General features: G+C 36.9%; 1 protein-coding gene and 1 pseudogene across 1 annotated transcript; both read left to right on the forward strand.

The window, feature by feature from the left end:
- Positions 1–7,911, forward strand: LOC113780730 (glutamate receptor 2.3-like). Its single transcript, XM_027326509.1, has 5 exons — positions 1–289; positions 4,359–5,677; positions 6,073–6,382; positions 6,674–7,080; positions 7,180–7,911. Exons 1-5 carry the CDS (start codon positions 1–3, stop codon positions 7,747–7,749), a joined length of 2,895 nt encoding a protein of 964 aa, XP_027182310.1. The 3' UTR covers positions 7,750–7,911.
- A 1,351-nt stretch (positions 7,912–9,262) lies between these two features.
- Positions 9,263–11,563, forward strand: LOC113780731 (annotated as a pseudogene).
- The last annotated feature ends 499 nt before the right edge of the window (positions 11,564–12,062 follow it).

The following is a 12,062-nucleotide window of genomic DNA, read 5'->3' on the forward strand; positions in this document are numbered from 1 at the left end:
ATGCCGAAAAAACTAAAACATCTCAACGTCCATGCATTTCTCCTCTCCTTCCCACAAATTCTTTGGGTGCTGATTCTACCGTCGCAAATTGTCAGTGCACAGAAGAACACAACAATTCCCGTGAATGTGGGAGTGGTTCTAGACATGGATACATGGATTGGAAAGATGGGGTTGAGCTGCATCTCCATGGCTCTTTCAGACTTCTATTCCTCCCATAGTGACTACAAGACTAGGATTGTCCTCAACAACCGGGACTCGAAGAAAGATGTGGTTGGTGCTGCAGCTGCAGGTATGCTTTTTGTTCTTTCAATCTCCGGCCCAGATTCCAATTTAGCAACATATCGTTGTACAATAAACTTCTCGCAAGCAAACTCGTTTCCAATATCTGTTTCTGCAAGAAAATTTGCTTACTCATAAGATTTAGGATGTCAGAGGGAGGAAGAAACAAGGGAGAGGTGGAATAGTCAGGTTAGAGCTAGACCACTAACTATTTCGTAGATTAGCTCTTCCCCATTGGCAAGTTTTACCTGGTCAACTATTGGACAAGCCTAATAAGCTGGTTATTGACTTGTGGGAAAACTCCAAATGAGATAAAAGGGTCCACCATTTTTCACGTCATATATTTAATCAATTTCCATTGCTCCCGATTTCACCACCAACTTTAAATTGAAAGCTAACGCACCTCCTCCGTTCTAGGAAACATCATTTGATTATAACGCGCCTCCTCCGTCACAGTTTTCCAGTTTCATTTTTTATTATTCCCTCTGTTCACATGCAGCGATATAAAAAAGGAGTAAACATAAATCTCCAAATCCCTATTTTCTATCCTCTCAATTCTACGAAAGAAATAAACTCCACCCCTCCCATTTCTCATACACAAATCTGCAACCTTGAGGAACTAATCAGCGAAAAGATATGTTGGAAGAGAATTGCAATAATAAAAATCTCTAGAAACTTTTATCTTGTGAATGGTTTTGTAATTTGCACATAAGATATCTTTTCTCGTTGGAATTTTTTATACAATTTTTTTCAGAAGGTATTCCCAAACACTCGGGCAAGTTGTCAAGTTACTGTGGCATAGGCTTGTGTATTGACTTTCTGGTGAAGTTGTAGTTCTAATACTCATTTCTTGTTTGAGTTAATGAGCTATTTGTTCTACATTAGTTAATCATTCTGTTGAGTGTGGGTAAATATCCTTGACAAATTGCCAACATGACAGAATGTTATGCCCATTACCTGTTCGATAAACTGCGTAAAAGAATAGTTTTAGTAAGCTAAAACGTCGAAAACGAATAATTCTGTCTTGATACCAATCCCACTTTTACGTTCCTTGTTGAAATAAAATTTGACACGTGTAAGTTTGTTATATTACGTATAAATTTTCAGCATATTACACATGCTAACTTGAACTTCATGTCATTGTTGGCCTTGACCATTAAAGGTTTGAAACTAATTTGTTTGACTTTTCTAATCAATACAACCCTTAAATTACTTTTAGAAAACGTAAGCAGTCAGGCTGAGGTATTTGCTAAAGGTCTTCAGCCAACGCAACATTTTGCGTCTAAAAGGGTCTATCGCATTTGATTTTAGGCCGCCATTGACATCTTATCCTTTTTTTTATATATATATTTTAGGCCTGCCATGGAGATCTTGCCTTAAGCGGAAAATGATAAATGCTAAGATAACACATGGAATAATAAATTTGGTGCTGGGGTTTTGGTTGGGGGGGGGTGGGGTAATATTCGAAATCTCCTGTGAGGCTTTTTTTAATAGCACTTAGCACCCCTGAGGTCTTTAAATTATTGCTTACCTCCTTTGATGATTGCAAAATGACTATATTAACCCTCACTTCATACATAACATACATATAAAATAAATGGAGCTCAAAAAATTAAAGAAAAAGTCACTTTTTTCTATTCCCCTTTCTCCAACTTTCTATCTTGTCTATTTTTTTGGATGGCTATATGATTTTTTTTAATTATCATAAAGTGAATTTTGTTTATCTTTTTTTTGAGTGATTGTATTAGAGTATGGTCTGATTTCTTTGGCTATTTTGATTTGATTTTTGTAACGATTTAGTACAAGTTAAAGGCTTGGGTCATGGGTTGAGAAGAGCTTGGGAAAAAAAAGAGTTCATAAAAAATTGACTTTTCATCATATAAAGTTGAATCGGTGCTAATATATTTCTTTATAAGTATCTTTTTTGTTTTTAAATTTATATTTTTAAAAGTTATGGCTTTGTGATGTGGTGGTAGTATTTAAAATTGGTTTTCAGATTGTAGTTTTTAGTAAACAAAGTGGTTTTAAAAGTATTTTTGTTTAACAAAAGGAGCAAAAGGGTAGTTAGAGTTTTTAAAGATTTTGTCATATAACAAGCAAAAGTAAGGGAGGTAAACGATATTTTTAAAACTTCAGGGGTACTAAGTGATATTAAGAGAAACCTTAGGGGAGGTTTCTAATATTATCCCCAAATTAGGAGTAAAAAGATTATTCCATTCAATGAGCAATTTACATCCAATATTTAAGAGGTTTTTCCATTTTTTCCGATTCTTTGTAGAAATATTTTCATCCAAGGAATTAGTACATTGCATCAGCAAAATACTAAAATGACATTTGGGGAACTGCAATTCGAGGACCAGCTACCTTTTCATCCACACGGCTGGTTGACTGTACAAAATAGTTTACTATTAGGAAAAATTGTTCGAAATGTCCCTCACATTCTTTCGAATAAATTTTTTGGTCATTCACTTTTGAAAATGTTATTTTTGCGTCCCTTACAAATTGAAGTTAATAAAATTTAGTCTCAATCTAAGTTTTTGACCACCTTTTAATCTAAAATCACCATGTGATTCCCCATGCAATCATTTTTTATTACAAAAAGTCAGAGCGCATTTTTTTAATGGTAATTGAATATGGATTAGATTGATTCCACAATTTTAAGGGAAAAATAGATATGATTCAGGTTAGATTCTGCTATTTTAGGGAAAAATGAATATACAAATGGGATCTAATTTTTTTGGTCCTAAAAAAAAATAAGGATGTGTGGATCACGTAATAGATTCAGGCTAAAAGATGATCGAAAACTTAGGTTGGGACCAAGTTTTATTGACTTGTTTTTGTTAGAGACGTAAAATTATTATTTTAAAAGTAAAGGATAAAAAAATTCATTTGACGAAATATGAGAGATATTTTAAATGATTTTCCATTAGTATTACTTAATGATTTGATTGAAATAAATTGGTCTAAGAAATATGTTTTGACTTTGCTAAAGACTCCAACAAACATATTTTACTTTCATCACAAGTATAATCTCTAATGAACTTTTTATATTTTCAATCATTTTTTTATTTCACATAAATCACATTCCAAAAAATACTATAATAATTATTCCAAATAATATTTCAAACAATCTAATATCCAAACATACTATTGACTTTACAATAGACAAGTTGCATGCAGGCATGTTTTTGACTTTTTCCCCTTTATTTCTTTCTTTCCGTTCTTCTAGGCAAGTTTTACTATAGTAGTAAAGGGTGCTTTAGAGGCTTCAAAACATATGCCTTGGGGTTACAACCGGGGATTCAGGGAATGAAAATGGTTTGTGGTTTTAAATTAGAGCTAAATACACGGTGAACTTTCTTAGGTTTTCTTTAAAGTATCAATTTCAGCATTATACAAAACTCTTCATATATACGACTGTATAAGTTGGTTATAGACCAGACAAAAAAAGGCGCTTTAGTTACTTGACCAAATCCATAGACATCAACGATTTTTCACTCATTCAATTTTGGTGACAACGAGTTGAATGGAGTACAAAGGAAAAAAATTAACAATTGGAAGATGTATTGTGCTGAAATTGATAGTTCGGGAGCACTTTGCAATCCAAAGAAAGTTCAAGGGGATAATTTGTAATTAATTCTTTGACTACAGTTTGTTCTAATCCATCTATCACATTGTAGAGCTAGGAATTCTACTTCTGATGTTAAGTTTCATTCCTACAAACAAGTAATCGTTCAGAATTTGTTTTGTTTTGTCTATTATGAGGCCACGTCCTGCTCTCATTTTTTGCAGGAATAATAGTCTAACCAATGACTACATTTTGCCTTCAAGTTTTCAGTTCTGGAAATGAGGACCCATGATTAGCACTGTTCTTTATTATACACCAAAGCAGGAGCCCAATATGATAATAGACTGAAATAATCTAGATCATCAAGTTGTTCATCTACAAATGGATCATTCTATTTTCAGTTTTGTTATGTTTAATTATCATCACAAATTTAGCAGTTGCAGTAGCAAGCTGACACATCTGTTCAAAAGTGAACTAACTAATTAATTGATTGTTCTTGTGCAAAATACAGCTCTAGACCTACTAAAAAATACTGAAGTGCAAGCTATCATGGGGCCGGTGTCATCAACACAAGCAGAATTCATAAATGATCTTGGAGATAAAGCTCGTGTGCCCATCATCTCATTTTCTACAACAAGCACATTTCTTTCACCACTTAGCAGTCCATACTTCATTCGTGCTACGCAAAATGACTCATCTCAAGTAAAAGCCATCAGTTCAATTGTCAAGGCCTTTGGATGGAGAGAAGTTGTGCCAATCTACGTTGATAATCAGCTTGGGGAAGGGATTTTACCATTCTTGACAGATGCCTTCGATGAGATTAAAGCACGCATCCCTTATCGCAGTGTCATTCCTTCTTTAGCCACGGATGAGCAAATTGTTGCAGAGCTTCACAAGCTAATGACCATCCAGACTAGAGTTTTCATTGTTCATCTGCTGCCCAGTCTTGGCTCTCGGCTTTTTGCTAAAGCAAAACAACTTGGAATGATGGGTGCAGGGTATGCTTGGATATGCACTGATGCCTTAACAGATGAGCTTAATTCAATTGATCCTTCTATCATTGACACCATGCAAGGAGTACTAGGTGTGAGGCCACATGTTCCTAATACTGCAGAGCTTCAAAGCTTCATTAAAAGGTGGAAGTTGAAGTTTCAACAAAGCAATCCAGACATCGTCAATCCTCAATTGAATGTTTTTGGGCTATGGGCATATGATTCAGCGACAGCACTCGCAATGGCAATAGAGGAAGCAGGAGTTTCAAACATTGGCTTTGATCAAATGTCAGATATCTCAGGGAACTCTACAGACCTTGAAAGTTTTGGAGTCTCTAGAAATGGTCCTAAGCTTTTGCAGGCAATGTTAGGCACAGCATTTCAAGGCCTAAGTGGAGACTTCAATATAGTTGACGGACAACTTGAATCTCCAGTTTATGACATAGTAAACGTCATTGGTAATGGTGTAAAAGAAATTGGCGTCTGGACTGCAGATAAAGGAATTGTTAGGCAGATAAACCCTATACCTATAAAGAAACTGGGAACTATATTGTGGCCAGGTGACACTGCAACTCCTCCTAAGGGCTGGGCAATTCCAAAAAATGGGAAGAAGTTGAGGATCGGTGTACCAGTGAATTCTCGATTTAATCAACTTGTAAAGGTTACAAGAAACTCCCAGACAAATACAACCATGGTCGAAGGATATTGCATTGATATATTTGATGCAGTAATGGCTTTGTTACCATATGCTGTCCCTTATGAGTATGTTCCTTTTGCAACTTCAGATGGTATGAGTGCTGGAAATTACAATGACTTGGTGTACCAAGTCTATTTAGGGGTAATGCTTCTCTCCCTCTTATACTAGTAATACATTTTTATTTCAGGCAACATAGAGATATCCATTTTGGTTGAACATAGACAACTACTTTTAAGAAGTTTTTCTACAAACAAACCACATAGTCTTGTATGCTTACTCACTCTAGTTTGCGAACATATTAAATATAGATGTCAATTTTCAATTTATGATGCTGCTGCTAAAGAAACAACAATGGTGAGAGACATCTATCAAAATTTACAACCCTTTGAAGTTTTGTCAACCTTTACCACAAGAGACACATATTGAACCATGCAAAGCATCATATAATAACATATCACGTTTGCTAATAGTTATAGCTCGTCTGCTAAGTTCATAAAAGGCAGAGTCCTGAATCGTACTTCATGTTCATCTACTAGAATTTTGATGCAGTCGCTGGAGACATAACAATCACAGCAAACAGGTCGCTGTATGTTGACTTTTCTTTGGCATATACTGAGTCTGGGATAGGGATGATTGTTCCCACAGACAACCAAAGTAGAAATACATGGATATTTTTGAAGCCACTAACTTGGGATCTTTGGCTGACAAGTTTTTTAGCTTTTGTCGCTATTGGTCTTCTTATTTGGGTTCTTGAACATAGAATAAATGATGAATTCAGGGGACCGCCTTTGCATCAAATTGGCATGATCCTCTGGTTCTCCTTCTCTACCATGGTTTTTGCACATAGTAAGTTTTCATCCTTCTCCACATTTTTTTTTTCACATAGTAGCATGTAATATTCTACTATGAAGAGGATGCATCACTTTCCTTCTTCCCTGTATTTTGGTAGTTTTGGTTTGTAATAATATTCATGCCCTATTGTCTTTACTTGGTAACTCCACATCTTTTAGAAAAAAAAATTCATGAAATTGTAGGGAAATCAACGTGTTTCTAAACTTACAAAATCATTTAATCTTGACTTTTGTGTTGGGTGTTTACTGAAATTTCTTCTGTTGTTTATTTATCTGTTTTTCATAGAGGAGAAAATAGTAAGTAATTTGGCCAGGTTCGTGCTGGTCATCTGGTTCCTAGTTGTGTTTGTACTTACCCAGAGCTATACAGCCAGCCTTACAACAAGGTTAACAGTACAACAACTCCAACCAACTATAACAAGTGTAGACGAGCTCATCAAGACCAGGGCGTATGTTGGTTACCAAAATGTTTCGTATCTTTCAAAAATTCTGCTTCAAATGGGATTTGATGAGTCTAGACTTGTAGCTTACCACTCTCCAGAGGAATTAAATGATCTTTTTACCAAAGGGAGCAGAAATGGGGGCATTGCTGCTGCTTTTGATGGGATTCCATATATGAAGCTTATACTTGGTACATATTGCTCTAAATATACCATGGTTCAAGCAAAATATAAGACGGACGGTTTCGGATTTGTAAGCCACATGCTTTCACTCTTGCCTACTGATCTTAGTCTATTTTCTTTTCCTACAAGTTTCACTCACTGTCTGTTTCCTGAATTTCATGACTAACAGGCATTTCCAATTGGATCTCCTCTTGCACCTGACGTTTCAAGAGCGATCCTGAATGTTACACAGGGCAGTCAAATTCTTGAAATTGAGAAAAAATGGCATTTGGAAACATCCAGCTGCCAAGACTACAGCGCATCTTCCACTCCTGGCAGCTTGGACATAGGGAGCTTTCGCGGCCTATTTTTAATCATGGGAATAACAGCTATTTCAGCTTTCATAATCCATTGGACAATGTTCTTATATGAGCATTGGAATGTCGTAACTAATTATAATTCTTCAACGTGGGACAAAATCATTGGTTTGTCAAGATGCTTTGACTGCAAAGATGTCACCAGACATACATACAGGAAACCTGATATGCGAGTTGCAAAAACAACCACAGGTGGTGATAAGGAAGTTTCATGCTGTTCACATTGTCCAGGAAGTCCAGTAACAATTTCTTTGCAAGCCTCTCCACATACAAATCCAAGCTTTTCAAGTCGCATGGAGCATAATTTAACCATTTCCGAACAGCATGAAATTCCTTCTTATGAGAGTGATAGTCCAAATCAAGAAGGTAACACACATCAATAGATAATGCGGGCCATTGAGCTTACTGGTCAAGGATGAAGATTGGGAACAAGGCGTTTCATGCGGATCCATTCATAATGCAAGAATTATCCTAGGTTTACATATTGGTCGCATTGTATAAAACTTTCTTTGTTAAAGTGGTCCTTCATATTTGATTAAGCTATATGTGGTTATGTAATGTTCCTTTTCTCCTCCTTCCTGTTTCATTTTCTTTTGTTTTTCAAGTCCATTTTCTATTCCATTCATCCCTCCCTCCGTCCTACTAGCTTTCCACCGAACCCTGCTAGTTCTCGCATCCTACTGTGTATGTAAAAGCCAAGCCCTATAGCCAATTAGCTTACAAATTTGAATGAGCCTAGAAGGTGACCATAAGTTACTGAAGAACGTTAATATCTTGATGGGGTGTTGAAAAAAAAGAATATTTGTGGCGGTTAATTCAATAATTATTTGAGAATTGATTGACTATTCTCAACTTAAAGACTTACTTGATGGAGGATTTGTGTTATACTCTTGAGCACTTGTCACCTTTCTTATTATTGTGTTCGAAAATTGGGCAGAGCAAGAAAACCATAGAGTCAGTTTTTGTTCATCTTTTCTAGCTGTGTAGAATTGATTATTAATAACTTTTTGTATTAAGCATTTCCATCTGTTGTTTTGCTGAATTCTTGGTTTAGGAGTTGGTCTTGATTATTTTTATAAGGGTAAAATACACTTTACTGCCATGTGGATTAGTGATTTTTCACATAACACTTTATAGTTTTGAAAGTTATATCTAGTCCATTCATAATTTAGACTAAAACGTCAAAATGACGGAAATGATTCTCTGTAACAGAACCCATAAAAATGTTAAAATTATGGGTAAAATACACTAAATCCCCTTGTGGTTTGGGTTATTATCATAAAACCTCCTCATTATTTAAAAACTCCCAAAGAACCCCTTTGTGGTTTGGACTAATTTGGGCAACGAACGGAAATCATCCAATTTGACGGGAAGTGACTTACACATGCTTGATAAGCGAGTGTGGTAACAATACATCAAGGTTAATGTGGTAATTTTACATTTTCTTTTCTTTCCTTTTCTTTTTTTCCTTGTTCTTCCTTTTTCGTCTTTCTCTTGAACCATCTGGGGCAGAAAAACTGAAGCAAAATCAATACCAACCTTTATCGAAACAGGGGCTCCAAACTACTTTCTTTTTTTCTTCTTTCCTTCTCTATTTCTTTTCCCTCTCTCTCCCCCCTACTGGTGCAGCAAACCAGAAAGCACTGTACGGTTTCTACTAAGTAGTTGCCTCCGGAAATTCCCCTCTTTGGCCGACGCAATTGGAACTCCGGCGTTCACTGCAGTCCAAATCTGGCGTCCTTCCGGTAGGTTTCACGGAGTCCTCAACATCGCCACTTCGATTTGCAGCAGCACTTGTTCCGATTTTGAAATATTCAGCGGTGCGTCGGCAATTAGTTTCCGTGATCTAATGGGTGTTGAGATCAAGAAAGAAAAGGAGGATGATCGAGTAGGAGCATGCAGTCATGTGGTGGAGAATCTTGTGACTTTGACTTCTTGTTGTTGGACTTGTCGTCGGATGGTGCTGAATCGACGACGTCGTCTTCGTCGACGGCGTCCAATGTTTTGAAAGAATGGAACGGAGGTGGCCGGAAAACTCAAGGAACTGAAAAAATGAGGGTGGTGGTGGAGGATTACTGTGCGGACTTATGCTGCAGAGGAAGATTTGTTTTTGCCCGTCCGATCAAAATTTGCGTTTCTGGGAAGAGTTATTGGAAAGTTAGAACCTTGATGATAATCTAGATTTCTGGGGGGCTCCCTGTTATGAATTTTGATGGCTACGATTGTGCAGAAGACCCCCTTCTTTAATTGTAGATAAATCACCTTGGGCTTTTGCTAGTTCTCACCTGCTGTTGTCGATTTGTTGGGGAAACTTTGAAAGTTGGGTAGCCGTAAGTTTTTCTGGCAGCAGTACTAAGTAGGATAATGGCGAATTTAGGGAATTTATTTTAGTGAAATTAGTGAATATTTCTGGTATGCAGGTTGTTTTCAAAGAAAATTAGTAGCAATAATGTTGTTTAGTTCATCACCATTCGCACATTTGCATTATAGTTAAGAAAGAAACCACGGATCAATTACCCATGGAAGGAGCTTAGATGCAGTGGTAATCGGTGGCTATTCTACTATTGTTGAAGGAAAAAGTGGAGATTTGGAGAAGATGATAAGTTTTGAAATTTTCAAATGAGCCATTTGATGTTTCTTTATTCTCAAATAAAGTGAAAATTTTTTTAAAATCTTATGTAAACCCTGAACTAACTTTTAGTATACGTTGAAATAAGGTTAATATTGGAATTTCATATTTTTCCGTCAAATTGGATGATTTCCGTTTATTATCCAAATTAGTCCAAACTATGAGGGGGTTCTTTGGGGGTTTTCAAATAATGAGAAGGCTTTATGATAATAACCCAAACCACAAGGGGGTTTAGTGTATTTTACCCTAAAATTATCTTTGTTTGAAAATTCAAATGGTTGAAACAACCAAAATATATAAATATATTATGCATGACACTTTAACCCCATATGATTTTGTATTTTATCATATAACCTCTTTATGGTTTTATAATTTATCATATAACTCCCTTATGGTTTAATGTTTTTCCATAACCCTCTTATGGTTCTCAAAATATATGCATAATTTCTCATGGTTAATAAATAATTTTCAACTTCATATAGGGATACTTTTGATATTGGAAAAATCGCCAATTTAGTCCTTAAACTATTTCACTAAAGCCGATTTGGTCCCTTAACATTTTATCGCATGCATTAAGTCCTTTAACTAAAATTCTTGTGCCAATTAAGGACCTATACAGTGTCGCCACCCAAAACATATGTTTCTGTACCCAAACCAACGGTGAGGCAGGGGCTTTTTTGGAAGTAAAAAATACGATTTTTCTACAGGAAGCAAGATTTTCTACGGAATTTGAGGACTAAATCCAGCCACAACTACCATTGCACTTGATGACCCAAGCTTGCAATCAACTGATCCACCACCAGTACTGAAACCGAGCTCCCCAGTCACAACCACTTCTATGCTCAAAGATCCAATCTTGAAATCAAAATGGTATCACCGTGCTTGGGTGGCAAGTGGATGCACGACTGTGCTAGTTTCTCTAGCCAAGTCGGTCACTGGTGCAGCTGATTCGGGCATTTGGCTACAGCCCATTTTAGCAGGGCTAGTCGGCTACGTGCTGGCAGACCTTGGCTCTGGAGTCTACCACTGGGGCATTGATAACTATGGCGATGAAAACACCCCGGTTTTTGGTAGTCAAATTGAAGCATTTCAAGGCCATCACAAACGGCCGTGGATCATCACAAGGCGCCAATTTGCTAACAACTTGCATGCTCTAGCTCGAGCTGTTAGTTTCACAGTTCTCCCTATAGACCTTATCTTCAATGATCCTGTGCTGCATGGTTTTGTTGGTGTCTGCTTAGGCTGAATCATGTTTAGCCAGCAGTTCCATGCCTGGGCTTACAGTACAAAGAGCAAGCTTCACCCACTGGTGGTGGAACTGCAAGATGCTGGAGTGCTGGTATCTAGATCAATGCACGGAGCACGGAGCTCATCACCGTCCTTTATATGACAGCAATTACTGCATCGTAAGTGGCGTTTGGAACGAGCTTTTGGATACATACAAGGTTTTTGAAGCCCTTGAAATGATCTTGTTCTTCAAGCTGGGAGTAAGACCACGGTCCTGGAGTGAACCTAGTTCCAGCTGGACAGAAGAGACAGATACCTCATCTCTAATTGCAGAGTCATAATTCAATTTTTATTATTACTTATTCTTTTCTGCATGCCTTGGATGAAAGCATTCTCACAGCAAAATGGCTGCTGTTGATGGATCCTTCTCCACTGTAAAGTAATTATTGATTAACCAGAAAAAATTAATCAACCACAATTCAATTCTCTTGAAAGACCATCGCCCTCCCAACCCCCCCCCCACCCCCCTTCGCGGGGCCTTCTTTGGAAAAAATAAAAAACATTTCCGGCTGCATCAAACATCCTGCAATGGTATCTTGCTTCTCGTAGAAAATCATACTTTTTACTTCCAAAAAAGCCCCGCCTCGCCATTGGTTTGGGTACAGAAATATATGTTTTGGGTGACGACACCGTATAGGTCTTCAATTGGCACAAGAATTTTAGTTAAAGGACTTAATGCATACGATAAAATGTTAAGGGACCAAATCGGCTTTAGTGAAATAGTTTGAGGACTAAATTGGTAATTTTTCCTTTGACATTTCAATGGATTCCGTTATGGAA

The sequence above is a fragment of the Coffea eugenioides genome, chromosome 8 (genome assembly GCF_003713205.1).
Source record: "Coffea eugenioides isolate CCC68of chromosome 8, Ceug_1.0, whole genome shotgun sequence".
NCBI lineage: Eukaryota > Viridiplantae > Streptophyta > Magnoliopsida > Gentianales > Rubiaceae > Coffea > Coffea eugenioides.